Consider the following 27,952-nt stretch of genomic DNA (forward strand, 5'->3'; position numbering starts at 1 on the left):
AAAGGACCGGGAATGGATGGAGAGAGGGATGGGGATGGAGCGGGAAGGGACCGGGAATGGATGGAGAGAGGGATGGAGATGGAGCGGGAAAGGACCGGGGATGGAAGAGGATGGAACGCGGAGGGACTGGAGAGAGACCTCGAAGGGACCGGGCAAAAACCGGGGAATGGGTGGGGATGGAGCGGGGATGGACAGGGAGAGGGAAGGACCGGGGAGGGACCGAGGATGGAGCGGGGATGGATGGAGATGGAGCGGGAAGGGACCGGGGATGGAACGGGGGAGAGACCGGAGATGGACCGAGAGATGGAGGGGGAGAGGGCTGGACCGGGGACGGACCGGGGATGGACCGGGAAGGAAGCGAGAGATGGAGGGGAGAGGGCTGGACCGGAGAGGGACCGGGAGAGGAGCGGAGGGGACGAGGAGGGGTCGGGAGAGGGCGCGGGGGGCAGAGGGGCGGAGGAACCGGGAGAGGCACCGGGGCTGGAGCCAGGGAGGGACCGGGAGGGGATCGGGAAGGAGGGAGGGAGAGGGGACGGGGAGGGGCCGGGGGGAACGGGATAGGAACGGGATAGGAACGGGGATGGACCGGGGGTAACAGGGATGGGAACGGGGAGGAACCGGGGATGGGAACGGCGCTGGACCAGGGAGGGATCGAGGGAGGGACCGGGAGGGGATCGGGAAGGAGGGAGGGAGAAGGGACGGGGAGGGAGGGACCGGGGGGAACGGGGATGGGAACGGGATAGGAACGGGGATGGACCGGGGGTAACAGGGATGGGAACGGGGAGGAACCGGGGATGGGAACGGCGCTGGACCAGGGAGGGATCGAGGGAGGGACCGGGAGGGGATCGGGAAGGAGGGAGGGAGAAGGGACGGGGAGGGAGGGACCGGGGGGAACGGGGATGGGAACAGGGATGGGAACGGGGATGGGAACGGGGATGGGAACGGGGATGGGAACGGGGATGGGAACGGGGATGGACCCGGAAGAGACGGGGGAGGGATGGGGGAAGCGGGGATGGACCGGGGAGGAACCAGGGAGGGAAACACGGGGATGGGAAGGGGACGGGAACGGGATGGACCGGGGAGGAACCGGGAATGGGAACGGGGGGAGCGGGGATGGGAACGGGATGGACACGGGGGCGCTGGGACATGGGGACATGGGGACCAGAAGGACATAGGGACATGGCAGGGGGACATGGGGACACAGAGACAAAGGACATGGGTGGACATGGGGACATGGGGACACGGCTATTGGACACCTGGGGACAGGTGGGCAAGGGGACATGGAGGTACAGGACATGGGGACAGGGAGGACAAGGGGACAAGGGGACACAGGACATGGGGACACGGGGAGACATGGGGACACGGGGAGACATGGGGACAGGGAGGACATGGTGACACAGGACATGGGGACACAGCACATGGGGACACAGGGACATAGGACATGTGGGCACAGGACATGGGGACATAGGACATGGGACATGGGGACACAGGGGGACATGGGGACAGGGAGGACACAGGGGGACAGGGAGGACATGGGGACACAGGATGTGGGGACACAGGACACGGGACATGGGGGGACATGGGGACACGGGACATGGGGACATGGGGGGACAGGACATGGGGACAGGGAGGACACAGGGGGACATGGAGACATGGGGACACAGGATGTGGGACATGGGGGGGCATGGGGACATGGGACACGGGACATGGGACAGGGAGGACATCGGGGACATGGTGACACGGCTATTGGACACCTGGGGACAGGTGGCTAAGAGGACATGGGGACACAGGACATAGGGACATGGGGACATGGTGACACAGGGACACGGGGACAAAAGACACAGGGGACATGGGGACAGGGAGGACATGGGGACAAGGAGGACATGGTGACAGAGGACATAGGGACAGGGAGGACATGGTGACAGAGGGACATGGGGACACAGGACATGGGGACAGGGAGGACATAGGGACAGGGAGGACAGGTGGCCAAGGGGACATGGGGACACAGGACATGGAGATAGGGAGGGACATGGGGACACAGGGACACAGCACATGGCGACACCAGGACATAGGACATGGGGGCACAGGACATGGGGACACAGGGGGACATGGGGACAGGGAGGAGAAAGGGACACAGGACACAGGGACATGGTGACACATGACAGGGGACATGGGGACACAGGACATGGAGACATGGGGGGACACGGGGACATGGGGACACAGGACATGGGGACAGGGATGACAAGGGGACACAGGACACAGGGAGACATGGGGACATGGGGGACACAGCACACGGCGACACAAGGACAGAGGACATGGGGACACAGGACGTGGGGACACAGGACACGGGACATGGGGGGACATGGGGGGACATGGGGACATGGGACATGGGGACAGGGCTATTGGACACCTGGGGACAGGTGGCCAAGGGGACATGGGGACACAGAGAGGGACTGGCCCCCCCACCCCATTGTCCCCATGGCCAGGAGTCCCTATGGCCGCATGGTCACTGTGTCCCAAAGTGTCCCCTGGGTCCCAAAATGTCCCCATGGCCCCACAGTCCCTGTGTCCCAATGTCCCCTGTGTCCCAATGTCCCAAAGTGTCCCCACAGCCCCACAGTCCCTGTGTCCCCAAGTGTCCCCAAGTGTCCCCAAGCCCTGCCACATCCCCCTGGGCCTGTAGGGTCTGACCTACCCCACCCTGATCTGTGTCCCAGCGTGTCCCCACGGTGTCCCCATGCTGTCCCCATCCCCACAGTGTCCCCATGCTGTCCCCATGGTGTCCCCAGGACCCTCCAGCCTGCCATGACCATCCCAGCCCCCCGTGACCCCCAGGTGTCCCCCCATCCCCTGGGTGTCCTCCCCTGCCCCCCCCATTTCCCCCAGCCCCTTTGTGACCCTTCAGGCCACTCGAACACCCCCAGAACCCCCAGACCCTGCAGCCCCCTCGGACCCCCCAAACTCCAGAGCCCCCCAGTCCTTGTGACCCCTCCATTCCTCACGGCCCCCTGCCCTCCATGGCCCCCCAGACCCCCCAAAACTCCTCAGATCCCCCAAACCCCACGGACCCCCAGTGCCTGTGACCCCCCCCCAAGTTCCTGTGAACCCCCCAGCCCCAAAACCCCCCAGCCCCCCTTTGACCTCCCCCAACCCCAGACCCCTCCCATGACCCCGCCCCCCATGACTCCCCCAGACCCCCAAAACTCCTTGGACCCCTCAAACCCCACAGACCCCCCCGAGTCCCCTGGAACCCCTCCCAGTCCCCATGACCCCCCCCACCCTCCAAACCCCCCAGCCCCCCTTTGACCCCCCCATGACCCCCAAACCACAGCCCCCAGTCCCCATGGCCCTCTCACCCCCCAGAGCCCCCCATGACCCCTTTGACCCCCCAAACCCCCCATGACCCCCCCAGCCCCCCGAAGCCCCCCAGGCCCACTTTGACCCCCCCACTCCCAGACCCCCTCCATGACCCCCCAGAGCCCATGCGGTGTTTGCCCCGCCCCTGACGCGACCCCATTGGCTGATCTGACACCACTCCACCCTCCGCCCCGCCCCCTCTGCGCTCCCATTGGTTGCACTCTCCGTCACTCCATGCCCCGCCCTCGCCCTCCCATTGGCGGATTCCCCCTCGGGCGTTCGCGTTGCCGCGGCAACCAGCGCGGCGGGAAAGGGGCGAGCGCGCGGGCGGGACCGCCGCCTTCCGATTGGCCGCGCCGAGCCACGCGCGCGGCGCCGATTGGCCGAGCCGCAGGCCCCGCCCCCCGGCGGGCCTGAGGGGGCGGGTCACGTGGGGGCGGCGGGGGCGGCGGGAGCGGCGGAGCGGAGCGGCCATGAAGCACTACGAGGTGAGGCGGCCGCGCTGCCCGCGGCCCGGGCCGGACACCGACACCGGAGAGGCCCCGAGCCTCCGGCGCCGCCGGTCCCGCACGGCGCCATCGCGGCGGCCCCGCGGAACCCGCGCGTTCCGCCCTGGGGCAACCGGGACGCGCTGTGCGCATGCTCGGTGGGCGTCGCGATGTGCGCATGCGTGTCACGGAGCGACTGATGTGGGCGGCGGGGCGGAGCTTAGTCCGAATGGGGCGTGGTCTCTTAGGGATGGGCGGGGTCTTGTGAAAGGGGCGGGGCTTGTGTTCCCCGTGCTCTCGGTGGTCCCGGAGGGTCCCGGAAGGTTCTGGAAGGTCCCGGAGGGTCCCGGGCCGCCCCCGCGGTCGCAGCAGGGCCCTGAGGGGCCGCGGTGACCCCGGAACGATCCCGCTGTCACCCCCCGAGCGCCATTGTCACCGTCACCGTGCCCCGGGGTGGCTCCCGGGCACGGCTCCGGTGGCCCACGGAGCTGTCACTGTCACCTGCCCCCCGTGGCAGTGTCACCTCCCCAGTGTCACCTCGCCAGTGTCACCCTCTTCCCCATGGCAGTGTCACCCCCCCCCCCCCCCAGTGTCACCTGCCCCCATGGCAGTGTCACCCTTCCAGTGTCACCTCCTGCTATGGCAGTGTCACCTCCCCAGTGCCACCTCCAGGGCCACCGCCAGAGCCACCCCTGGGCCGCCCCAGGGCCACCGCCAGAGCCACCCCTGGGCCACCTCAGGGCCACCACGGGGCCACCACGGGGCCACTTCCAGGGCCACCATGGGGCCACCACGGGGCCACCACGGGGCACCTCCTGGGCTACCACGAGGCCGCTCCAGGGCCACCTTCAGGGCCACCACAGGGCCACCAGGTGCCACCATGGGCCCACTGCAGAGCCACTTCCAGGGCCACCTCCAGGGCCACCTCCAGGGCCACCTGGTGCCAAACCCGGGCCACCACGTGGCCATCTATGGGGCCACCTCCAGGGCCACCCCTGGGCCACCCCAAGGCTACCCCAGGGCCACCATGGGGCCACCGCCACGGCCACCCCCGTCCACTCCAGGGCCACCCCCGGGCCACCACGGGGCCACTTCCAGGGCCACCTCTGTCCACTCCCCGACCACATCCAGGGCCACCCTGGGGCCACCTCCAGGGCCACCCTGGGGCCACCTCCAGGGCCACCAGGGGCCACCAAATGCCACCGGGGGGGGTGCGTTTATATTTAGCGGCCGCGGGGCCGATCGGGTTTCGGGTTTCGGGCCATGGAGGTGGCGGTGGCGCCCCGCGGGGGTGGCCCGGCGGTGGCCCCGGGGGTGGCCGCGGGGGTGGCCCCGGTGGCCGTGGCCGGGCTGTGGCCCCCGGTGGCCCCTCCCGGGAGGCGGCCCCGGAAAGCGGCGCTGCTCTTCTTCGAGGTGGAGATCCTGGATGCCAGGACCAGGGACAAGCTGTGCTTCCTGGACAAGGTACACGGGGGGACACAGGGGGACAGCAGGGGGACACGAGGGGACAGCAGGGGGACACAGGGGATGGGGGGAACAGGGGATAGGGGGGGACAGGGGGATGTGGGGAAATTGGAACATGGAGGGACAGGGGGACATGGGGGGACACGGGGACACAGGGACATGGGGAGACGTGGACAGCAAGAGGGGACAAGGGGACATGAGGACACGGGGGGACATGGGGACAGCAGAGGGGGACGGGGGATGTGGGGACATGGGGGGACAGAGGGACATAGGGGGACAGGGGGTGGTGGAGGGACACAGGGACATGGGGACACAGGGGGATATGGGGACGGCAGAGGGGGACAGGGGGACATGGGGGACAGAGGGATATGGGGGGACAGGGGGGAACAGGGACATAGGGGAACATGGGGGCACAGGGGGACATGGGGACTCAGGGGACACAGGGGGACATATGGACATGGAGAGACAGGGGGACACGAGGGGACAGCAGGGGGATGTGGGGAAATTGGAACATGGGGGGACAGGGGGAACAGGGAAATAGGGGAACATGGGGGGACAGGGGGACATGGGGACAGCAGAGGGGGACAGGAGGACATAGGGGGACAGGGGGACATGGGGGGACATGGGGGGACAGGGGGGACAGGGACAGGGGAACATGGGGGGACAGGGGGACATAGGGACATGGGGGGACATGGGGACAGCAGAGGGGGACAGGGGGATGTAGGGGGACAGGGGGATGTGGGGACATGGGGGAACAGGGGGACATGGGGACTCAGGGGACACAGGGGGACATGAGGGGACTAAGGGTCATGGGGGGACATGGGGGCACATGGAGGGCCAGGGGGACATAGGGGGACATGGGGCAGCAAGAGCAGACAGGGGGACATGGGGACACAGGGGGGCATGGAGGGGCAGGGGGACATGGGCATATGGGGGGACATGGGGACAGCAAGAGGGGATGGGGGGACATGGGGACATGGGGGGACTAAGGGACATGGGGGGACAGGGGGGGGACTGGGGACATGGGGATGGGGGGACTAAGGGACACACGGGGGACACGGGGACATGGACATATGGACATGGAGGGACAGGGGGACATGAGGGGACTAAGGGTCATGGGGGGACACGGGGACATATGGGCATGGAGGGCCAGGGGGACATGAGGGGACTAAGGGTCATGGGGGGACACGGGGGGGCATGGAGGGCCAGGGGGACATGGGCGTATGGGGGGACATGGGGACAGCAGGGGGACAGGGGGATACGGGAACATCAAGAGGAGACAGGGGGACAGCACAGGGACATGGGGACAGGGGGATGTGGGGACATGGAGTCATGGGGGGACATGGGGACAGCAGGGGGCATGGGGACATGGGGGGACAGGGGGACACAGGGACATGGTCACAGCAGGGGGACATGGGGACATAGGGGACACGGGGACAACACAGGGACAGGGGGGCATGGGGGGATGGGGGGAGGACATGGGGACACAGGGGGACATGGGGGGGACTAAGGGACATGGGGAAACGAGGGGACAGGGGGACAGCAGGGGGACATAGGGGAGCATGGGGACATGGGGGGACAGCAGGAGACAGGAGGACACGGGGACATGGGGGGGACTAAGGGACATGGGGACACAGCGAGGACAGGCGGACATGGGGGCAGCAGGTGACATGGTGGGGACATGGGGGGACACGGGGACAGCAGGGGGGACGTGAGTACATGGGGGGCCAGGGGGACATGGGGACAGCAAGAGGGGATGGGGAGACATGGGGACAGGGGGGGACTAAGGGACATGGGGGGACAGCTGGGGGACAGCAGGGGGACATGGGGGGACACGGGGACATAGGGACAGCGGGGACAGGGAGGACATAGGGGAACATGGGCACACAGGTGGGACATTGGGGGACACAGGGGACGTGGGGACACAGGGGGATAGGGGGACAGGGGGACATGGGGACAGCAGGGGGACAGGTGGGGACAGGGGGAATATGGGGGGGACACGGGGGACACAGGCAGGACATGGGGACAGTGCTTCAGGGGACACGGGGACAGCCCTGGAGGGGACACGGGCACATGGGGACAGTGCCATGAGGGGACGGGGTGGCCTGGCGCTGTCCCTGTCCCCTGAGTGCCATCGCTGTCCCCAGGTGGGGCCTGGGAGGGGACAGGGGCGGCCTGGGAGGGGACAGGGGCGGCCTGGCGCTTGTCCCCGTGTGTCCCCTGAGTGCCATCGCTGTCCCCAGGTGGAGCCTCAGGCCACGGTGGCCGACATCAAAAACCTGTTCAGCAAGAGCCGTGAGTGGGGACAGGGACAGGGAGGGGACAGGGATGGGGACATGGGGACAGGGATGGGGACAGGGAGGGGACAGGGATGGGGACAGGGACAGGGATGGGGACAGGGAGGGGACAGGGGGGACATGGGGACGTGGGATGGGGACAGGAAGGGGACAGGGGACAGGGAAAGGGATAGGGGATGGGGGACAGGGAGGTGACAGGGGGACAGAGGGGACAGGGATGGGGATGGGGACACGAGATGGGGACAGAGGGGAGAGGGAGGGGACAGGGGCAACAGGGAGGGGACAGGGGGGACATGGGGATGTGGGGGCACAGGGGACAGGGATGGAGATGGGGACAGGGAGGGAGGAACAGGGAGGGGACAGGGGATGGGGGGGACAGGGAGGGGACAGGGGACAGGGAGAGGGGATAGGGACAGGGGGACAGGGGGGACATGGTGCCACCCCCGCTGTCCCCGGTGTCACTGTCCCTGTCCCTGTGTCCCGCAGATCCCCAGTGGTACCCAGCGAGGCAGTCCCTGCGCCTGGACCCCAGTGAGTGACACCGCTGTCCCCAATGTCCCTGCTGTCCCCAGGGTGTCCCCAGCTGTCCCCAGGGCTGTTCCCAACGTGTCCCCAGGGGTGTCCCCAGCTATCCCTAGCTGTCCCCCGAGTGTCCCTCGGGCATGTCCCCCAATGTCCCCAACGTGTCCCCTAGGGACGTCCCTGGCTGTCCCCAGGAGTGTCCCCAGGTACCCCTCCAGGTGTCCCCAGGTGGGACCCAGGTGTCCCCAAGGTGTTACCACACTGTCCCCAGGGATGTCCCCAGGGATGTCCCCGGGCATCTCCAGGGGTGTCCCCAGGTGTCCCCACACGTGTCCCTCCCAGGTGTCCCCCAGGGATGTCCCAGGTGCCTCAGGTATCCCTCAGGTGTCCCCAGGTGGGTCCCAGGTGTCCCCAAGCTGTCCCTAGGGATGTCCCCAGGTGGCCTCAGATACCCCCCAGGTGTCCCCAAGGTGTGCCCAGGGATGTCCCAAGCTGTGCCAGGTGTGTCCCCAGGTGTGCCCAGATGTGTGCCAGGTGTGTGCCAGGTGTCCCTAGGGGTGTCCCCAGGTGTGTGCCAGCTGTGCCCGAGTGTGTGTCCAGGTGTGCCAGGTGTCCCTAGGGATGTGCCCAGGTGTGCCCAGGTGTGTCAGCTGTGCCCCCCAGGTGTGCCCCAGGTATGTGCCAGGTGTACCCAGGTACCCCCCAGGTGTGCCCAGGGATGCCCCAGGTATGCCAGGTGTGTGCCTAGGTGTGCCAGGTGTGCCCCAGGTACCCCCTAGATGTGCCCAGCTGTGTGCCAGCTGTGCCAGGCACGCCCAGGTGTGCCAGGTGTGTGCCAGCTGTGCCAGGCATGCCCAGGTGTGTGCCAGGTGTGTGCCAGGCATGCCCAGGTGTGTCCCCAGGTGTGTGCCAGGTGTGTGCCAGGCATGCCCAGGTGTGTGCCAGGTGTGCCAGGCATGCCCAGGTGTGTGCCAGCTGTGCCCAGGTGTGCCAGCTGTGCCCAGCTGTGCCCAGGTGTGCCAGGTGTGCCCAGGTGTGTGCCAGGCATGCCCAGGTGTGTGCCAGGCGTGTGCCAGGTGTGCCCAGCTGTGCCCAGGTGTGTGCCAGCTGTGCCCAGCTGTGCCCAGGTGTGCCCAGGTGTGCCCAGCTGTGCTCTCCGCAGAGGGGCGCTCTCTCAAGGACGAGGATGTGCTGCAGTCGCTGCCCGTGGGCACCACGGCCACGCTCTACTTCCGGGACCTGGGGGCGCAGATCAGCTGGGTCACGGTGAGGACACCTGTGTGTCACACCTGTGTCACCTGTGTGTCACCTGTCACCCACTGTGTCACCTGTGTCACCTGTGTCACACCTGAGTATCACCTGTGTCACCTGTATCACCTGTGTGTCACCTGTGTGTCACCTGTCTGTCACCTGTGTGTCACCTGTGCCATCCCCTGTCACCCACTGTGTCACCTGTGCCACCTGTCTGTCACCTGTGTGTCACCTGTGTCATCCCCTGTCACCTCCCTGTGTCACCTGTGTCCCCTTCCGGGACCTGGGGGCGCAGATCAGCTGGGTCACGGTGAGGGCACCTGGGTGTCACACCTGTGTCACCTGTGTCACCTGTGTGTCACCTGTGTGTCACCTGTGTCACCCCCAGTGTCACCTGTGTCACCCGTCTGTGTCACCTGTCACCTGTGTCACCTGTGTCACCTCCCTGTGTCACCTGTGTCACCTCCTGCCACCTGCTGTGTCACCTGTGTCACACCTGTGTCACCTCCCTGTGTCCCCGTGTCCATCTGTCGCTCTCTGTCCCTCTGTGCCTGCTCCTGGGTGTCCCATGTTCCCTGTGCTCACCTGTCCCAGGTGTCCCTGAGTGTCCCTCACCTGTCCCTCACCTGTCCCAGCTGTCCCCTCACCTGTCCCAGGTGTCCCTGATGGGGTACGTGGGTCCCCTCCTCATTTTCCTGTCCCAGGTGTCCTTGTCCCCTCTCACCTGTCCCTCACCTGTCCCAGGTATCCCTGTCCCCTCTCACCTGTCCAGGTGTCCCTCACCTGTCCCTCACCTGTCCCAGGTGTCCCTCACGTGTCCCTCACCTGTCCAGGTGTTCCTGACGGAGTACGCGGGTCCCCTCCTCATTTACCTGTCCCAGGTGTCCCTCACCTGTCCCAGGTGTCCCTGTCCCCTCTCACCTGTCCCCTCACCTGTCCAGGTGTTCCTGACGGAGTACGCGGGTCCCCTCCTCATTTACCTGTCCCAGGTGTCCCTGTCCCCTCTCACCTGTCCCTCACCTGTCCCTCACGTGTCCCTCACCTGTCCAGGTGTCCCTGTCCCCTCTCACCTGTCCCTCACCTGTCCCAGCTGTCCCCTCAGTGTCCCTCACCTGTCCCTCACCTGTCCAGGTGTCCCTGTCCCCTCTCACCTGTCCCTCACCTGTCCCTCACCTGTCCCAGGTGTCCCTGTCCCCTCTCACCTGTCCCTCACGTGTCCCTCACCTGTCCAGGTGTTCCTGACAGAGTACGTGGGTCCCCTCCTCATTTACCTGTCCCAGCTGTCCCTCACCTGTCCCAGGTGTCCCTGTCCCCTCTCACCTGTCCCCTCACCTGTCCAGGTGTTCCTGACGGAGTACGCGGGTCCCCTCCTCATTTACCTGTCCCAGGTGTCCCTGTCCCCTCTCACCTGTCCCTCACCTGTCCCAGGTGTCCCTCACCTGTCCCCTCACCTGTCCAGGTGTTCCTGACGGAGTACGCGGGTCCCCTCCTCATTTACCTGCTGTTCTATTTCCGGGTCCCGTTCCTGTACGGGCCCCGCTACGACTTCACCGCCAGCCGGCACCGCGTGGTCCAGTGAGGGACACCGGGGACACCTCGGGGACACTGGGGACACCGGGGACACCTCGGGGGCACTGGGGGGGTTTGGGGACACTGAGGGGGTTTGGGGACACTGGGGACATTGGGGGGGTTTTGGGACACTGGGGACACCTCGGGGACACTGGGGACATTGTGGGGACACCGGGGACACCTCGGGGACACTGGGGACATTGGGGACATTGTGGGGACACCTTGGGGACACCTTGGGGACACCTCGGGGACACCTTGAGGACACCTCGGGGACACTGGGGACACTGGGGGGGTTTGGAGACATTGGGGACACTGGGGACACTGTGAGGACATTGTGGGGATTTGGGGACATCGGGGACACTGGGGACACTGGGGGGTTTGGGGACATCAGGGACACTGGGGACACCTCGGGGACACTGGGGACATTGTGGGGACATTGGGGACACCTCGGGGGCACTGGGGACACTGTGGGGGTTTCGGGACATTGGGGACACCCTGGGGACATCGGGGGGCATTGGGGGGACATCAGGGACATTGGGGCACTGGGGGGACATTGGGCAGGTTTGGGGACATGGGGACACTGGGGACGTTGGGGAGACGTTGAGGATGTTGGGGACAGTGGGGACATTAGGGCTCTGGGGACATTGGGGACATCAGGGAGACATTGGGGACGCTGGGGGGACATTGGGGGGACGTTGGGGGGACAGCAGGAACACTGTGGGGGTTTGGTGACATTGCGGGGACTGGGGACACTGGGAGATGTTGGGGACAGTGGGGACATCAGGGGATTTGGGACACTGGGGGGACATTGGGGACATTGGGGGGACATTGGGGACAATGGTGGGACAGTGGGGACATTGGGGGGACAATGGGGGGTTGCAGGGCCCTTAATGGGGACCCCGGCCAGGTGGTGGGGACAGGGCGGAGGCGTCGCAGGTGCGTCCCCAATGTCCCCAATGTCCCCAATGTCCCCAGCCTGGCGTGCTGCTGTCACTCGTTCCACTACGTCAAGCGGCTGCTGGAGACGCTCTTCGTGCACCGCTTCTCGCACGGCACCATGCCCCTGCGCAACATCTTCAAGGTGGGACACCTGGGGGACACCTGGGACACCTGTGTGACACCTGGGTGACACCTGTGTGACACCTGTGTCACCCCCCCGTCACTGCTCCAGCACCGCCCGCCACTGCCCTGACCCTGGTGTCACCTCCTGATGTCCCCTCCCTGTCCCCATCCCCTTCTTTCACAGCACTGTGCCCCTGCACAACATCTTCAAGGTGGGACACCTGTGTCACCTGTGTGACACCTGTGACACCTGTGCCATCCCCCGTCACCTGTGTGACACCTGTGTCACTGCCCTGCCACTGCCACACTGCCCTGTCCCCTCCCTGTCCCCACCCATGCCCCTGCACAGCATCTTCAAGGTGACACTGCCAGCTGTGCCACCACCCTGTCACCTGTGACACCTGTGTGACACCTGTGCCACCACCCTGTCACCTGTGTGTCACCTGTGTCACTACCCCGGCACCTCCCCAGCACCGGTGTCACCGCCCTGTCCCCTCCCTGTCCCTGTCCCCACCTGTCCCGCTGTGGCACCGACCCCGTGCCACATCTCTGAGGTGTCACTGTCACCTGGGTCAGCTCTGCCACCTCCCTGTCCCCCTGGGTCACCCCTGTCCCCACCCAGCCCCGCCCCCGTGTGACATCATCCCGATGTCACTGTCACCTGGGTCACCTCCCTGTCCCCCCGAGGCCACCCCATGTGTCCCCAACGTGTCCCCAATGTCCCCAGAACTGCACCTACTACTGGGGCTTCGCTGCCTGGATGGCGTATTACATCAACCACCCGCTGTACACCCCGCCAGGTGAGTGTCACTGTCATTGTCACCTGTGTGTCACCTGTGTGTCACTGTCACCTGTGTGTCACTGTCACTGTCACTGTGTGTCACTGTCCCTGTCCCCATTACATCAACCACCCGCTGTACACCCCGCCAGGTGAGTGTCACTGTCACCTGTGTGTCACTGTCACTGTCACTGTCACTGTCACTGTCCCCATTACATCAACCACCCACTGTACACCCCGCCAGGTGAGTGTCACCTGTCATTGTCACCTGTGTGTCACTGTCACTGTCCCCATTACATCAACCACCCGCTGTACACCCCGCCAGGTGAGTGTCACCTGTGTGTCACTGTCACCTGTGTGTCACTGTCACCTGTCATTGTCACCTGTGTGTCACTGTCACTGTCCCCATTACATCAACCACCCACTGTACACCCCGCCAGGTGAGTGTCACTGTCACCTGTGTGTCACTGTCACTGTCACTGTCACTGTCCCCATTACATCAACCACCCGCTGTACACCCCGCCAGGTGAGTGTCACTGTCATTGTCACCTGTGTGTCACCTGTGTGTCACTGTCACCTGTGTGTCACTGTCACTGTCCCCATTACATCAACCACCCGCTGTACACCCCGCCAGGTGAGTGTCACCTGTCCCTGTCACTATCACCCGTCCTTGTCACTGTTCCTGTCACCTGTCCCTGTCACTGTCCCCTGTGTGTCCCCACTGTCCCCATCACCGTGTGCCCTTGTCCCCCTGTGCCACCAGGGGACACACGGGGGGTGTGGCTGTCCCTGTCCCTGCCGCGCCCGTGTCCCCCGCAGGAGGGGACACTGGGGGTGTCCCTGTGCCCTCTGTCCCCCTGTCCCCATCCCTGTCCCCCTGTCCCCTCCTTGTCCCTCTGTCCCTGTTCTGCCTCCCCCATGTCCCTGTTCCTGTCCCCATCCCCGTCCCTGTGTCCCTCTGTCCCTCTGTCCGTCTGTCCCTCTGTCCCTCTGTCCCTCTGTCTGTCTGTCCCTCTGTCCCTATGTCCCATCCCTGTCCCTGTGTCTACCTGTCCGTCTGTCCCTGTTCTGACCCCGCCATGTCCCTGTGTCCCTCTGGTGTCCCTGTGTCCCTCTGGTGTCCCTGTGTCCGTCTGTCCCCCATTCTGACCCCGCCGTGTCCCGGCCCCTGTGTCCCTGTGTCTGTCTGTCCGTCTGTCCCTGTGTCCCTGTGTCCGTCTATCAGTCTGTCCCTGTGTCCCTCTGCTGTCCCTATCCCTCTGTCCCTCTGTCTGTCCCTCTGTCCCTGTGTCCATCTGTCCGTGTCCCTGTGTCCATCTGTCAGTCTGTCCCTGTGTCCCTCTGCTGTCCCTGTGTCCATCTGTCCCTGTTCTGACCCTCCCGTGTCCCCGTCCCTGTCCCTCTGTCCCTGTGCCCCTGTGTCCCTCTGGTGTCCCTGTGTCCCTGTGTCCCTCTGCTGTCCCTGTGTCCCTCTGGTGTCCCTGTGTCCCTGTCCCCTCTGTCCCTGTGCCCCTGTGTCCCTCTGCTGTCCCTGTGTCCCTCTGCTGTCCCTGTGTCCCTCTGGTGTCCCTGTGTCCGTCTGTCCCCTCTGCTGTCCCTGTGTCCCTCTGTCCCTCTGCTGTCCCTGTGTCTGTCTGTCCCTGTGTCCATCTGTCCCCTCTGCTGTCCCTGTGTCCGTCTGTCCCCTCTGCTGTCCCTGTGTCCCTGTGCTGTCCGTGTGTCCGTCTGTCCCCTCTGCTGTCCGTGTGTCCCGGTTGTGACCCCGCCGTGTCCCCGCAGCGTACGGTGACGAGCAGGTGAAGCTGGCGCTGGCCGTGTTCCTGGTGGGTACGGGGGGGACACGGGGGGGACATCGGGGGGGACACGGGGGGGACACGGGGGGCACATGGGGGGCGTTTGGGGGGGTCCCAGTGAGGCTGGGGGGATTTTGGGGGGGCTGGGAATGGGAGGTTTGGGGGGGGTTGAGAGGCCCATGGGGGGTTTGGGGGGCCCATGGGGGGTTTGGGGGGCCCATGGTGGGGGCTGAGGGTACTTGGATGGGGGGTTTGGGGGGCCCATGGGGGGTTTGGGGGGGGCGCAGTGGGGATTTGGGGGGGCTCAGGGGGGTTTGGGGGGCTGGGAATGGAAGGTTTTGGGGGGGCCATGGGAGGTTCGGGGGGGTTTGGGAGGGCTGGGGGCCTTTGGGGGGCCCATGGGGAATTTGGGGGGGCTTGGGGAGGGTTTGGGGGAATTTGCAGGGGGGTCCCAGTGGGTTTGGGGGGGCTGTGGGGGGGCTGGGATGGGGGGTTTGGGGGGGTTCAGGGGAGTTTGGGGGGGCCCATGGGGATTTGGGGGGGCCCATGGGGGGGCTGAGGGAATTGGGATGGGGGATTTGGGGGGGTTTGGGGGGGCCCATGGGGGGCTTTGGGGGCTGGGGGGGGGGAGCTGGAATGGGGAGTTTGGGGGGGGGTCCCAGTGGGGATTTGGGGGGGTTTGAGGGGCTGGAATGGGAGATTTGGGGGGGTTCATGGAAGGTTTTGGGGGGGCCATGGGGGATCTGGGGGGATTTGCGGGGGCTGTGGGGGGGCTGGGATGGGGGGTTTGGGGGGGTTCAGGGGAGTTTGGGGGGACCCATGGGGGTTTGGGGGTCCCAGTGGGGATTTGGGGGGTTTGGGGGGTTTGGGCAGTTTTGGGGGATTTTGGGGGGATTTGGGGGGGCTGAGAATGGGAGGTTTGGGGGGGCTTTGGGGGGGCTGGGATGGGGGATTTGGGGTGGGGGGGGGGTTTGGGGGTCCCAGTGGGTTTGGGGGGGGCTGGGAATGGGAGGTTTGGGGGGGAGGTTTGGGGGGGGCCATGGGGAGTTTTGGGGGGCTATGGGGGGTGGGGGGCTGAGGGAATTGGGATGGGGAATTTGGGGGGGTCCCAGTGGGTTTGGGGGGCCCTGGGGGGCTGGGATGGGGATTTGGGGGGACTGGGATGGGGGATTTGGGGGGCTTGGATGGGGGTTTGGGGGTGCCATGGGGGATTTGGGGGCCTCAGGGGCCTGAGGGGGCCATGGGGGGGTTTGGGCAGATTTTGGGGGGCTGGGGGGGGGTTTGGGGGGTCCCACTGGGGTTTGGGGGGTCCCGGCTGGGCTGGGGGGGTTTGAGGGGGCTCTGGGGGATTTGGGGGGGGTTTGGGGGGTCCTACTGGGGTTTGAGGGGGCTCTGGGGGATTTGGGCAGATTTTGGGGGGGCTCTGGGGGGTTCCCAGTGGGGCCATGGGGACACTGGGGGGGTCCCTGGGGGGGGTCCCGGTGCCACCCCCCCCCCGTGACCCCTCCGTGACCCCCCCGTGACCCCCCCGTGACCCCTCCGTGACCCCCTGTGACCCCCCCCAGTTCTGCCAGCTCGGGAACTTCTCCATCCACGTGGCCCTGAGGAACCTGCGGCCAGCGGGTGAGGGGACACTGGGGACACTGAGGGGACAGTGGGGGGACATTGGGACATTAGGGACAGCCAGGGGACAGTGGGAGGACATGGGGGACATTAGTGACAGCCAGGGGACATTGGGGACATTGAGGGGACACTGGGGACACTGAGGGGACATTGAGGGGACAGTGGGGGGATTGGGACGTGGGGACATTGAGGGGACATTGAGGGGACACTGGGGACATTGAGGGGACAGCGGGGACACCTTGGAGACAGCAGGGACATTGGGGGACACTGGGGGACACACAGGGGGACACTGGGGACATTGTGGGGATTGGGGGGTATCAGGGACATTGGGGACACTGAGGGGACAGCCAGGGGGACACTGGGGACATTGGAGGCATTGGGGGGGATACTGGGGACACAGGGGGACATTGAGGAGACACAGGGACATCAGGGACATTGACACGGGGGACACTGGGGGACATCAGGGACATTCAGGAGATTGGGGACAGGAGGGGGACATTGGGGACATTGGTGACAGCCAGGGAGGGGACATTGATGACAGCCAGGGGACAGTGGGGACATGAGGGACACTGGGGACATTGGGGGGACACGGGGACGGACATTGGGGGACATTGAGGGGACAGCCAGGGGGACATTGGGGACAGGAGGGGGACAGGAGGGGACATTGGGGACATTGGTGACAGCCAGGGAGGGGACATGGATGACAGCCAGGGGGACATTGAGGACATAGGGACATTGGGGGCATGGGAGACACTGGGGACAGCCAGGGGACATTGGGGACAGTGGGGACAGCCAGGGGACAGCTAAGGGACATTGGGGACAGTGGGGACAGCCAGGGGACATTGTGGGGACATGGGAAACACTGGAGACACAAGGGGACACTGGGGACACTGTGGACATCGGGGGCATCAGGGACATTGGGGGTTTATGGAGGACATGGGGGACTTTGGGGACATTGGGGACATCAGGGACAGTGGGGACACTGGGGACACGGGGACATCGAGGACATGAGGGGACATTGGGGGCCACAGGGGGACATTGGGGACACAATGGTGCAGAGGCCACAAGGACACGTGGGAGCAGCCGGGGGCTGGCAGGGACAGGAGGGGACACGGAGAGGACACAAAGGGGACACAGAAGGGACACGGAGGGGACAGGAGGGGACACAGAGGGTGGCAGCTGTCCGGGCCTGTGTGTGTCCCTGTGTGTCCCCATGTCCGGGGCTGTCACCAGCGTGTCCCCGTGTGCTCCATGTCCCCGTGTGTGCTCCATGTCACCAGCGTCCCCCCATGTCACTGATGTGTCCCTGTGTGTCCCCATGTCCGGGGCTGTCACCGGTGTCCCCCTGTGTGTCCCTGTGTCACCGGTGTCACCGTGTGTCCCATGTCCCCATGTTCAGGAGTGTGACTGGTGTGTCCCCATGTGTCCCTGTGCGTCCCCGTGTGTCCCCGTGTCCCCACATGTCACCGGTGTCCCGGATCCCGTACCTCGCCCGGAACCCCTCCAGTGTCCCCATCTGTCCCTGTGTGTCACTGTCCCCTGCGTCCCTGTGTGTCCCCACGTGTCCCCATGTCCCCTGCAGGCTCCAAGCCCCGGAACATCCCGTACCCCACCCGGAACCCCTCCCCGTGTCCCCGTGTGTCACCGTGTGTCCCCATGTGTCACCGTGTGTCCCCATGTCACTGTGTGTCACGGTGTGTCACTGTCCTCATGTGTCCCCATGTGTCCCCTGTGTCACCAGTGTCCCCTGGTGTCCCTGTGTGTCCCTGTCCCCTGTGTGTCCCCGTGTGTCCCCGTGTGTCACTGTGTCTGTGTCCCCCTGTGTCACCAGTGTCCCCATCTGTCCCTGTGTGTCCCTGTCCCCTGTGTCCCCATGTGTCCCTGTGTGTCCCTGTGTGTCCCCGTGTGTCCCCATGTCCCTGTCCCCTGTGTCACTGTGTGTCACTGTGTCACTGTCCCCGTGTGTCACTGTGTGTCCCTGTGTGTCCCTGTGTGTCCCCTGTGTCCCCATGTGTCCCCGTGTGTCCCCGTGTGTCCCTGTGTCCCTGTCCCCTGTGTCACTGTGTGTCACTGTGTCACTGTCCCCATGTGTCACTGTGTGTCCCCGTGTGTCCCTGTGTGTCACTGTGTGTCCCTGTGTGTCCCCTGTGTCACCGTGTGTCCCCGTGTCCCTGTCCCCTGTGTCACCAGTGTCCCCCGGTGTCCCCCTGTGTCACCAGTGTCCCCCGGTGTCCCCATGTCTCCCTGTGTGTCACTGTGTCACTGTGTGTCCCCTGTGTCACCAGTGTCCCCCGGTGTCCCTGTGTGTCCCTGTCCCCTGTGTCCCCGTGTCCCCTGTGTCACCAGCATCCCCCGGTGTCCCCATGTGTCCCTGTGTGTCACTGTGTCCCGGTGTGTCCCTGTGTGTCCCCTGTGTCACCAGTGTCCCCCGGTGTCCCCGTGTGTCCCTGTGTGTCCCCTGTGTCACCGGTGTCCCCGGTGTCCCCCCGCAGGCTCCAAGACCCGGAAGATCCCGTACCCCACCCGGAACCCGTTCACGTGGCTCTTCCTGCTCGTGTCCTGCCCCAACTACACCTACGAGGTGGGGGACACCTGGGGACACCTGGGGACACCTGGGGGACACCTGGGGACACCTGGGGACACCTGGGGGGGTGTGACAGCCCTAGGGGGGGGATCAGTCCTGGGCAGAGGGGACAGCCCTGGGGACACCTGAGGGGACACCTGGGGACACCTGGGGGGGGTGTGACATGCCTGGAGACACCTGAGGGGACACAGTGTGACAGCCCTGGGGACACCTGGGGACACCTGGGGGGGTGTGACAGCCCTGGGGGTGACACGGCCCTGGGGACAGCGCTGTGCTGGGGGAGGGGACAGGAGGGGACATCACTGTCACCGCAGTGGAGGATGGGGACACCCCAAAGGTGACACACCCAAAGGTGACACCGCACAGGTGACACTGCCCACAGGTGACACCCACAGGTGACACCCCCCAAAGGTGACACTGCCCACAGGTGACACTGCCCACAGGTGACACCCACAGGTGACACCCCCCAAAGGTGACACTGCCCACAGGTGATACCCACAGGTGACACCACACAGGCAACACTGCCCACAGGTGACACCCCAAAGGGGACACACCCAAAGGTGACACTGCCCTAGGGTGACACACCCCACAGGTGACACCGCACAGGTGACACTGCCCACAGGTGACACCACCCAAAGGTGACACTGCCCACAGGTGACACTGCCCACAGGTGACACCCCACAGGTGACACTGCCCAAAGGTGACACTGCCCACAGGTGACACTGCCCACAGGTGACACCCCCCAAAGGTGACACCCTGTACCCCTCTGTCCCCCCAGGTCGGTTCCTGGATCGGTTTCACCATCATGACCCAGTGCCTGCCCGGTGAGGGGACACGGGGGGACACGGGGGGGACATGAGGGGGACACGGGGGGACACAGGGGGGACATGGAGGGGACAAGGGAGGGGGTGGCGCCCCGGAGACCCCGGCTCTGTGTCCCCTGTGCCACCCCTGGGGTCCCCGTGTCCCCTTGCTCCCTGCTCCTGTGCCACTCTGGGGCCCTCGGGGATTTTGGGGTGGATTTGGGTGGATTTGGGGTGGATTTGGGGTGGATTTTGGGGTGATTTGGGGGCAATTTAGGTGGGTTTAGGGTGGTTCAGGTGGATTTTGGGGTGATTTGAGGTGGATTTTTTGGGAATTTGGGGATGATTGGGGTGGATTTGGGGTGGATTTTGGGGTAATTTGGGGGGATTTGGGGTGGATTTGGTGGATTTTGGGGTGATTTTGGGGTGATTCCAGGGGATTTGGGCAGATTTAGGGGTAATTGGGTGGATTTGGGTTGGATTTTGGGGGGATTTGGGTAATTTGGGGTGGATTTAGGAGGGATTTGGGGTGGATTCTGGGGGGATTTATGGTGGTTTTAGGGTGATTTGGGGGGAAATTGGGGCGGATTTAGGGGTGATTCAGGGTGGATTTGAGGGGATTTGGGGTGGTTTTGGTGGATTGGGGTTGATTTGGGGTGGATTTTTGAGGGGATTCGAGTGGATTTTGGGGTGGATTGGTGTTGGATTGGGGTGGATTTAGGGGGATTTTGGGGTGATTTAGGGGGATTTGGGCAGATTTAGGGGTGATTGGGTGGATTTGCGTTAGATTTGGGGTGGATTTTGGGGTGATTTGGAGTAATTTGGGGTGGATTTAGGAGGGATTTGGGGTGGACTTTGAGGGGATTTGGGGTGGATTTTTGAGGGGATTTGAGTGGATTTTGGGGTGGATTTGTGTTGGATTTAGGGGTGGATTTAGGGGAATTTTGAGAGGATTTGGGTGGATTTGGGGTAATTCGGGGTGGATTTAGGAGGGATTTGGGGTGGATTTGGGGGTGGATTTGTGTTGGATTGGGGTGGATTTAGGGGGATTTCAGGTGGATTTTGAGGGGATTTGGGGTGGATTTTGGGGTGCATTTGTGTTGGATTGGGGTAGATTTAGGGGTGATTTAGCGGTGATTCTGGGGGATTTTGGCGGATTTAAGGGTGATTGGGTGGATTTGGGTTGGATTTGGGGTGGATTTTGGGGTGATTTGGGGTAATTTGGGGTGGATTTAGGAGGGATTTGGGGTGGATTGGGGGTGGATTTAGGGGGATTTGGGGTGGATTTTTGAGGGGATTTGGGGTGGATTTTTGAGGGGATTCAAGTGATTTTGGGGTGGATTTGTGTTGGATTGGGGTGGATTTTGAGGGGATTTTGGGTGGATTTGGGGTGGATTGGGGTGGATTTTGGGGTGATTTGGGGTGGATTTAGGGGTGGATTTAGGAGGGATTTGGGGTGGATTTGTGTTGGATTGGGGTGGATTTTGAGGGGGTTTGGGTGGATTTTGGGTGGGTTTTGGGTGGATTTGTGTTGGATTTGGGTGGATTTGGGGTGGATTTCGGGTGGGTTTGGGTGGATTTTGGGTGGATTTCGGGTGGATTTTGGGTGGGTTTGGGTGGATTTTGGGTGGATTTGTGCTGGATTTGTGTTGGATTTTGGGTGGATTTGTGTGGGTTTGTGGTGTCCCGCGGTGGCAGCGCTGTCCCCGCCGTGTCCCCCGGTGGCAGCGCTGTCCCTGTCCCCGCAGTGGCGCTGTTCTCGCTGGTGGGGTTTGTGCAGATGGCGATCTGGGCGCAGGGCAAGCACCGCAGTTACCTGCGCGAGTTCCGCGATTACCCACCCCTGCGCTCGCCCATCATCCCCTTCCTGCTGTGACACCTTGGGAATGTCCCCCGGTGTCCCCTTCCTGCTGTGACAATGAGGGGACACCGAGGGGACAGCCCTGGGATCGTCCCCTTCCTGCTGTGACACCGCCCTGGGGACACCGAGGGGACAGCCCCCATCATCCCCTTCCTGCTGTGACACCTTGGGAATGTCCCCTGGTGTCCCCTTCCTGCTGTGACACCACGGGAATGTCCCCCGGTGTCCCCTTCCTGCTGTGACACCACGGGGACACCGCGGGGACATCCCCCAGTGTCCCCTTCCTGCTGTGACACCGCCCTGGGGACAGCCCTGGGGACACCACGGGGACATCGCCCATCATCCCCTTCCTGCTGTGACACCGCAGGGACAGCCCTGGGGACAGCCCCCAGTGTCCCCTTCCTGCTGTGACACCACAGGGACAGCCCTGGGACATCCCCCGGTGTCCCCTTCCTGCTGTGACACTGCCCTGGGGACATCCCCCGGTGTCCCCTTCCTGCTGTGACACTGAGAGGACACTGCGGGGATTGTCCCCTTCCTGCTGTGACACCACGGGAATGTCCCCCAGTGTCCCCTTCCCTCTGCGACACCGCCCTGGGGACAGCTGTGGGACATCCCCCATTGTGCCCTTCCTGCTGTGACACTGCAGGGACAGCCCCGGGACAGCCCCCGGTGTCCCCTCCCCGCTGGCACATCCTGGGGACACCTTGGGGACACCGTGATGTGTCCCTGCCAGTCCTGCCCTGAGCCTTGGGGACAGTGAGGGGACGGGGGACGTGAGCCCTTGGTCACCCTGGTGTCACAGCAGGACGCGGGAGTGTGGCCCCACTGTCCCTTGGTACCTCCAGTGTCCCCTCCCTGGTGCCATCCCTGGTGTCCCCTCCCTGGTGGCAGTGTCACCTCCAGGGTCCCATCCCCACTGTCACGCCCATGGTGGCCCTGTCCCCTCTGTGGTGGCCGTGTCACCCCCATGGTGGCACTGTCCCCTCCCTGGTGGCAGTGTCACATCCAGGGTCCCATCCCATCACCCGAAGCCACCCCTGGTGACACCGCGGTGTCACCCCCTGTGTCCCCTGCCCAGTGCCACCCCCTGTCCCTGTCCCCTCAGGTGACAATAAATGCCATCCCCCCCCCACCCGTGTGTGGCTGTCATTGTCCCTCCCCAGGGGACACCGGGGGGGGTGTCAGGGCCACCCTTGGGGACAATCGCGCTGTCCCCAGGCTGGGGAGGGGGGGTGGTGGCTTCGCGATGTCCCCAACGCAGTGACGAGCCAGCGTGGTGTCACCTGGCAGCTTCACTGGGGACGGGGTGGCCTCGTGTCACTGTCACCGGGGTCACACTCGGTGTCACTCGGGTGTCACTCAGTGTCACTTGACAGCTTTATTGGGGGGGTGGCCTTGTATCACCATCACCAGGGTGACACTTGGTGTCACTTGGGTGTCACTTGACAGCTTTATTGGGGGGTGGCCTTGTGTCACTGTCACGGTGTCACTCAGTGTCACTCAACAGCTTTATTGGGGGGGGGGCTGGCCTCGTTGTCACTGTCACCAGGGTATCACTCGGTGTCATTCAGGTGTCCTGGATGTCACTCGGTGTCACTTGGTGTCACTTGACAGCTTTATTGTGCGGGGGTGGCGTCGCGTCACCGTCACCGGGGTGTCACTCGATGTCACTCAGTATCACTCGGGTGTCACTCGGGTGTCACTTGGTTCCTCGGGTGTCACTCGGTGTCACTTGGGCATCCTGGGTGTCACTCAGGTGTCACTCAGTTCCTCGGGTGTCACTCGGTGTCCCAGATGTCACTCAGTGTTGCCAGTGTCACTTGGTGTCACTCAAGTGTCACTCGGTGTCACCAGTGTCACTCAGGTGTCCCCAGGTGTCACTCGGTGCTGGTCGGGTGTCACTTGAAGTCCCCGCTGTCACTCGTTATCACTCGTCTCCACTGTCCCCCGCTGTGTCCATGTGTCCCTCGCTGTCCCCGTGTGTCACTCACTGTCCCCGCTGTCCCCGTGTGTCCCTCGCTGTCCCCGCTGTCCCCGTGTGTCACTCGCTGTCCCCGCTGTCCCCGCTGTCCCCGTGGCGCCGTCTCAGCCGTTGCTGCCGCAGCCGCAGGCGCCGCTCGCGCTCGAACTCCTTCATGCGCATCACATAGCTGGGACAGGGGACACGTGTGTCACCGTGTGTCACTGTGTGTCACTGTGTGTCACTGTGTGTCACTGTGTGTCACCGTGTGTCACTGTGTGTCATCACATAGCTGGGACAGGGGACACGTGTGTCACTGTGTGTCACCGTGTGTCACCGTGTGTCACTGTGTGTCACCGTGTGTCATCACATAGCTGGGACAGGGGACACGTGTGTCACTGTGTGTCACTGTGTGTCACCACCATGTGTCACCGTGTGTCACTGTGTGTCACCGTGTCACTGTGTGTCACCGTGTGTCACTGTGTCATCACATAGCTGGGACGGGGACACGTGTGTCACCATGTGTCACCACTGTGTCACCACTGTGTCACCATGTCACTGTGTGTCACCACTGTGTGTCACCACCGTGTGTCACCATGTCACTGGGTGTCACCACTGTGTCACCGTGTGTCACTGTGTCATCACATAGCTGGGACAGGGGACAGCGTGTCACTGTGTCCCTGTGTGTCACTGTGTCACCATGTGTCACTGTGTGTCACCGTGTCACCGTGTCACCACTGTGTCACTGCATGGCACCGTGTCACTGTGTCACCATGTGTCACTGTGTGTCACCCTGTCACCATGTCACCATGTGTCACTATGTGTCACCGTTGTCACCACCGACCAGTGGGTGTGGGTGTCACCATGGTGGCCCCATGTCCCTGTCACCCCCCAGACACGTCCCTGTGTCCCCATGTCCTACTCCTCGTGCTGGCAGCTGTCCCAGCCGTGTCCCTCCCATGCCCCCCATGTCCCCAATGGCCCCAGTGTCCCCAGTGTCACTCACTCCTCATGCTGGCAGCTGTCCCAGGCGTGGCGCAGATCATGGCACCCCCATGTCCCCAATGTCCCCAGTGTCCCCAATGTCCCCAGTGTCACTCACTCCTCATGCTGGCAGCTGTCCCAGGCGTGGCGCAGCGCGTGGCACCCCCAGGGCACAGGGAAGTTGTCCCCATGTCCCCAATGTCCCCAATGTCCCCAGTGTCCCCAGTGTCACTCACTCCTGGTGCTGGCAGCTGTCCCAGGCGTGGCGCAGCGCGTGGCACCCCCAGGGCACAGGGAAGTTGTCCCCGTGTCCCCAATGTCCCCAGTGTCCCCAATGTCCCCAGTGTCCCCAGTGTCACTCACTCCTGATGCTGGCAGCTGTCCCAGGCATGGCGCAGATCATGGCACCCCCCATGTCCCCAATGTCCCCAGTGTCCCCAATGTCCCCAGTGTCACTCACTCCTCATGCTGGCAGCTGTCCCAGGCGTGGCACAGCGCGTGGCACCCCCATGTCCCCATGTTGTCCCCATGTCCCCAATGTTCCCAATGTCCCCAATGTCACTCACTCCTGATGCTGGCAGCTGTCCCAGGCATGGCGCAGCGCGTGGCACCCCCATGTCCCCATGTTGTCCCCATGTCCCCAGTGTCCCCAGTGTCACTCACTCCTGATGCTGGCAGCTGTCCCAGCCACGTCCCCCCCATGTCCCCAATGTCCCCAATGATGTCCCTGTCACTCACTCCTGATGCTGGCAGCTGTCCCAGGCGTGGCGCAGCGCGTGGCACCCCCAGGGCACAGGGAAGTTGTCCCTGTGTCCCCAATGTCCCCAATGATGTCCCTGTCACTCACTCCTGGTGCTGGCAGCTGTCCCAGGCGTGGCGCAGATCATGGCACCCCCAGGGCACAGGGAAGTTGTCCCCATGTCCCCAGTGTCCCCAGTGTCCCCAGTGTCACTCACTCCTCATGCTGGCAGCTGTCCCAGGCGTGGCGCAGCGCGTGGCACCCCCAGGGCACAGGGAAGTTGTCCCCATGTCCCCAATGTCCCCAGTGTCCCCAGTGTCACTCACTCCTGGTGCTGGCAGCTGTCCCAGGCGTGGCGCAGATCATGGCACCCCCAGGGCACAGGGAAGTTGTCCCCATGTCCCCAATGTCCCCAGTGTCACTCACTCCTGGTGCTGGCAGCTGTCCCAGGCGTGGCGCAGCGCGTGGCACCCCCAGGGCACAGGGAAGTTGTCCCCATGTCCCCAGTGTCCCCAGTGTCCCCAGTGTCCCCAGTGTCACTCACTCCTGGTGCTGGCAGCTGTCCCAGGCGTGGCGCAGCGCGTGGCACCCCCAGGGCACAGGGAAGTTGTCCCCATGTCCCCAATGTCCCCAGTGTCCCCAGTGTCCCCAGTGTCACTCACTCCTGGTGCTGGCAGCTGTCCCAGGCGTGGCGCAGATCATGGCACCCCCAGGGCACAGGGAAGTTGTCCCGTTGGCAGCGCAGCAGCCGCAGCAGGTGGTGCCCACAGAAATCCCTCTGCTCCAGGGGCACCCGGGCATCCGCGAGCTGGGACGCCGAGGCCACCATCACTGTCACCAGAGAGAGGAGACAGAAGGGACAAATACAGTCAGGGACACCCAGGGACAGCTGGGACGCCGAGGCCACCATCACTGTCACCAGAGAGAAGGGACAGGGACAGTCAGGGACACACCCAGGGACACCCAGGGACAGCCAGGGACAGCTGGAATGGTGAGGCCACCATCACTGTCACCAGAGAGAGGGGACAATGACAGTCAGGGACAGCCAGGTACACCCAGGGACACGCAGGGACAGCTGGAATACTGAGGCCACCAGCTCTGTCACCAGAGAGAGGGACAGAGGGGACAATGAGAGTCAGGGACACCCAGGGACAGCTGGGACGCCAAGGCCACCATCACTGTCACCAGAGAGAGGGGACAATGACAGTCAGGGACACCCAGGGGCACTCAGGGACAGCTGGAATGGTGAAGCCACCATCACTGTCACCAGAGAGAAGGGACAGGGACAGTCAGGGACACACCCAGGGACAGCTGGAATACTGAGGCCACCATCACTGTCACCAGAGAGAGGGGACAGAAGGGACAATGACAGTCAGGGACACCCAGGGACAGCTGGGACGCCGAGGCCACCATCACTGTCACCAGAGAGAGGACAGAAGGGACAATGACAGTCAGGGACACCCAGGGACACCCAGGGACAGCTGGAATGCTGAGGCCACCATCACTGTCACCAGAGAGAGGGGACAATGACAGTCAGGGACACCCAGGGACACCCAGGGACAGCTGGGACGCCAAGGCCACCATCACTGTCACCAGAGAGAGGTACAGGGACAGTCAGGGACACCCAGGGACACCCAGGGACACGCAGGGACAGCTGGAATACTGAGGCCACCAGCTCTGTCACCAGAGAGAGGGGACAATGACAGTCAGGGACACCCAGGGACAGCTGGAATGCTGAGGCCACCAGCACTGTCACAGAGAGGGGACAGAGGGGACAATGTCAGGGACACTCAGGGACAGCTGGAATGCTGAGGCCACCATGGCTGGGGGACAGAGGAGACAATGTCAGGGACACCCAGGGACACCCCAGAACACCCAGGCACACCCAAGGACACCCAGGGACACCCAAGAACACCCAAGGACACCCAGGGACACCCAAGAACACCCAGGGGCACCCAGGGACACCCAAGAACACCCAGGGGCACCCAGGGACACGTGGGCATCCAACAGCTGGGCTGCTGAGGCCACCAAGGCTGGGACACACAGGGACAGAGGGGACAATGTCAGGGACACCCAGGGACACCCAAGGACACCCAGGGACACCCAGGGACACCAAGGGACATGCGGGCATCCAACAGCTGGGCTGCTGAGGCCACCATGGCTGGGACACACAGGGGGCAGAGGGGACAATGTCAGGGACACCCAGGGGCACCCAGGGACAGCTGCGCTGCCGAGGCCACCATGGCTGGGGCAGAGAGGGGACATTCGAGGACACTCAAGGACATTGGGACAGAGGGGACACTCAAGGACACTCAGGGACACCCAGCACCCACCCGGGAATGGGGACAAACAGGGGACAGGGTGTGACAGAGCGGGAACATGGGGTGGCAATGCAGGGACAGCGACACCCGTGTGGCACCTGGGGACAGGGGTGTGACAGGGCTGAGGACAGCGGTGGGGACACGGGGGTAGCACCGGGAATCACACGGAGGGGGGGACGCACGGGAGGTCACGCGAGGGCGGGGACACCCCAAGGCCACCGCGCTCCCCCCGTGTCCCCCTGTCCCCGTGTCCCCCTGTCGCGGTGTCCCCGCACTGACCGCGCGGCTGGCGGGCCGGCATGCCCAGCTGGGCGGGGAAGGAGGGCATGTGCAGCGGGTCGGGCTCGGCCTCGGCGTCCCACAGGTAGCGCCGGCCCAGGTGAGCGCCCATGGCGGCGGCGGCGGCTCCAGGCCCGGCCTGGCGGCGATGAAAATGGCGGCGGAACCGGAAGTTCCGAAAACCGGAAGCGGAAGTGGTGGGTGGGCTGTGAAG

The 27,952-nt window shown here is 64.4% G+C and overlaps 2 protein-coding genes and 1 long non-coding RNA gene across 11 annotated transcripts; 1 reads left to right on the plus strand and 2 right to left on the minus strand.

Annotated features, from left to right (window-relative positions):
* Nucleotides 1-2,766: 2,766 nt before the first annotated feature.
* NDUFB7 (NADH:ubiquinone oxidoreductase subunit B7) lies at nt 2,767-27,937 on the minus strand. Of its 6 annotated transcripts, none has more exons than XM_077192306.1 (5): nt 27,739-27,937; nt 25,840-25,969; nt 25,138-25,176; nt 23,489-23,605; nt 2,767-2,783 (listed from the first exon to the last, which is right to left on the minus strand). In XM_077192306.1, the coding sequence occupies exons 1-4, from the start codon at nt 27,848-27,850 to the stop codon at nt 23,497-23,499; spliced, it is 390 nt and encodes a 129-aa protein (XP_077048421.1). In that variant the 5' UTR covers nt 27,851-27,937; the 3' UTR covers nt 2,767-2,783; nt 23,489-23,496. The 6 variants fall into 6 exon arrangements, with proteins under 6 accessions (XP_077048421.1, XP_077048420.1, XP_077048416.1 ...); XM_077192305.1 differs by lacking the exon at nt 25,138-25,176 and adding an exon at nt 24,518-24,556 and having other exon boundaries at nt 2,768-2,783; XM_077192302.1 differs by lacking the exons at nt 2,767-2,783; nt 25,138-25,176 and adding exons at nt 22,811-23,411; nt 24,518-24,556.
* TECR (trans-2,3-enoyl-CoA reductase) lies at nt 3,707-22,589 on the plus strand. Of its 4 annotated transcripts, XM_077192299.1 has the most exons (13): nt 3,707-3,845; nt 5,259-5,309; nt 7,553-7,604; nt 8,093-8,137; nt 9,291-9,394; nt 10,839-10,954; nt 11,924-12,029; nt 12,738-12,810; nt 14,568-14,611; nt 16,147-16,204; nt 18,697-18,785; nt 19,567-19,612; nt 21,340-21,467. In XM_077192299.1, exons 1-13 carry the CDS (start codon nt 3,831-3,833, stop codon nt 21,465-21,467), a joined length of 927 nt encoding a protein of 308 aa, XP_077048414.1. In that variant the 5' UTR covers nt 3,707-3,830. The 4 variants fall into 4 exon arrangements, with proteins under 4 accessions (XP_077048414.1, XP_077048413.1, XP_077048411.1 ...); XM_077192296.1 differs by lacking the exons at nt 3,707-3,845; nt 5,259-5,309; nt 7,553-7,604; nt 8,093-8,137 and adding exons at nt 8,996-9,113; nt 21,749-21,766; nt 21,976-22,589 and having other exon boundaries at nt 9,225-9,394; nt 21,340-21,470; XM_077192298.1 differs by lacking the exons at nt 3,707-3,845; nt 5,259-5,309; nt 7,553-7,604; nt 8,093-8,137 and adding exons at nt 8,843-8,997; nt 9,133-9,151 and having other exon boundaries at nt 9,266-9,394.
* LOC143696290 (uncharacterized) lies at nt 21,339-21,722 on the minus strand. Its single transcript, XR_013185727.1, has 3 exons — nt 21,658-21,722; nt 21,522-21,617; nt 21,339-21,470 (listed from the first exon to the last, which is right to left on the minus strand). It is a non-coding gene; the product is annotated as an uncharacterized LOC143696290 (long non-coding RNA).
* Nucleotides 27,938-27,952: the final 15 nt, after the last annotated feature.

The sequence above is a fragment of the Agelaius phoeniceus genome, chromosome 32 (genome assembly GCF_051311805.1).
Source record: "Agelaius phoeniceus isolate bAgePho1 chromosome 32, bAgePho1.hap1, whole genome shotgun sequence".
In the NCBI taxonomy this organism is placed as follows: Eukaryota; Metazoa; Chordata; class Aves; order Passeriformes; family Icteridae; genus Agelaius; species Agelaius phoeniceus.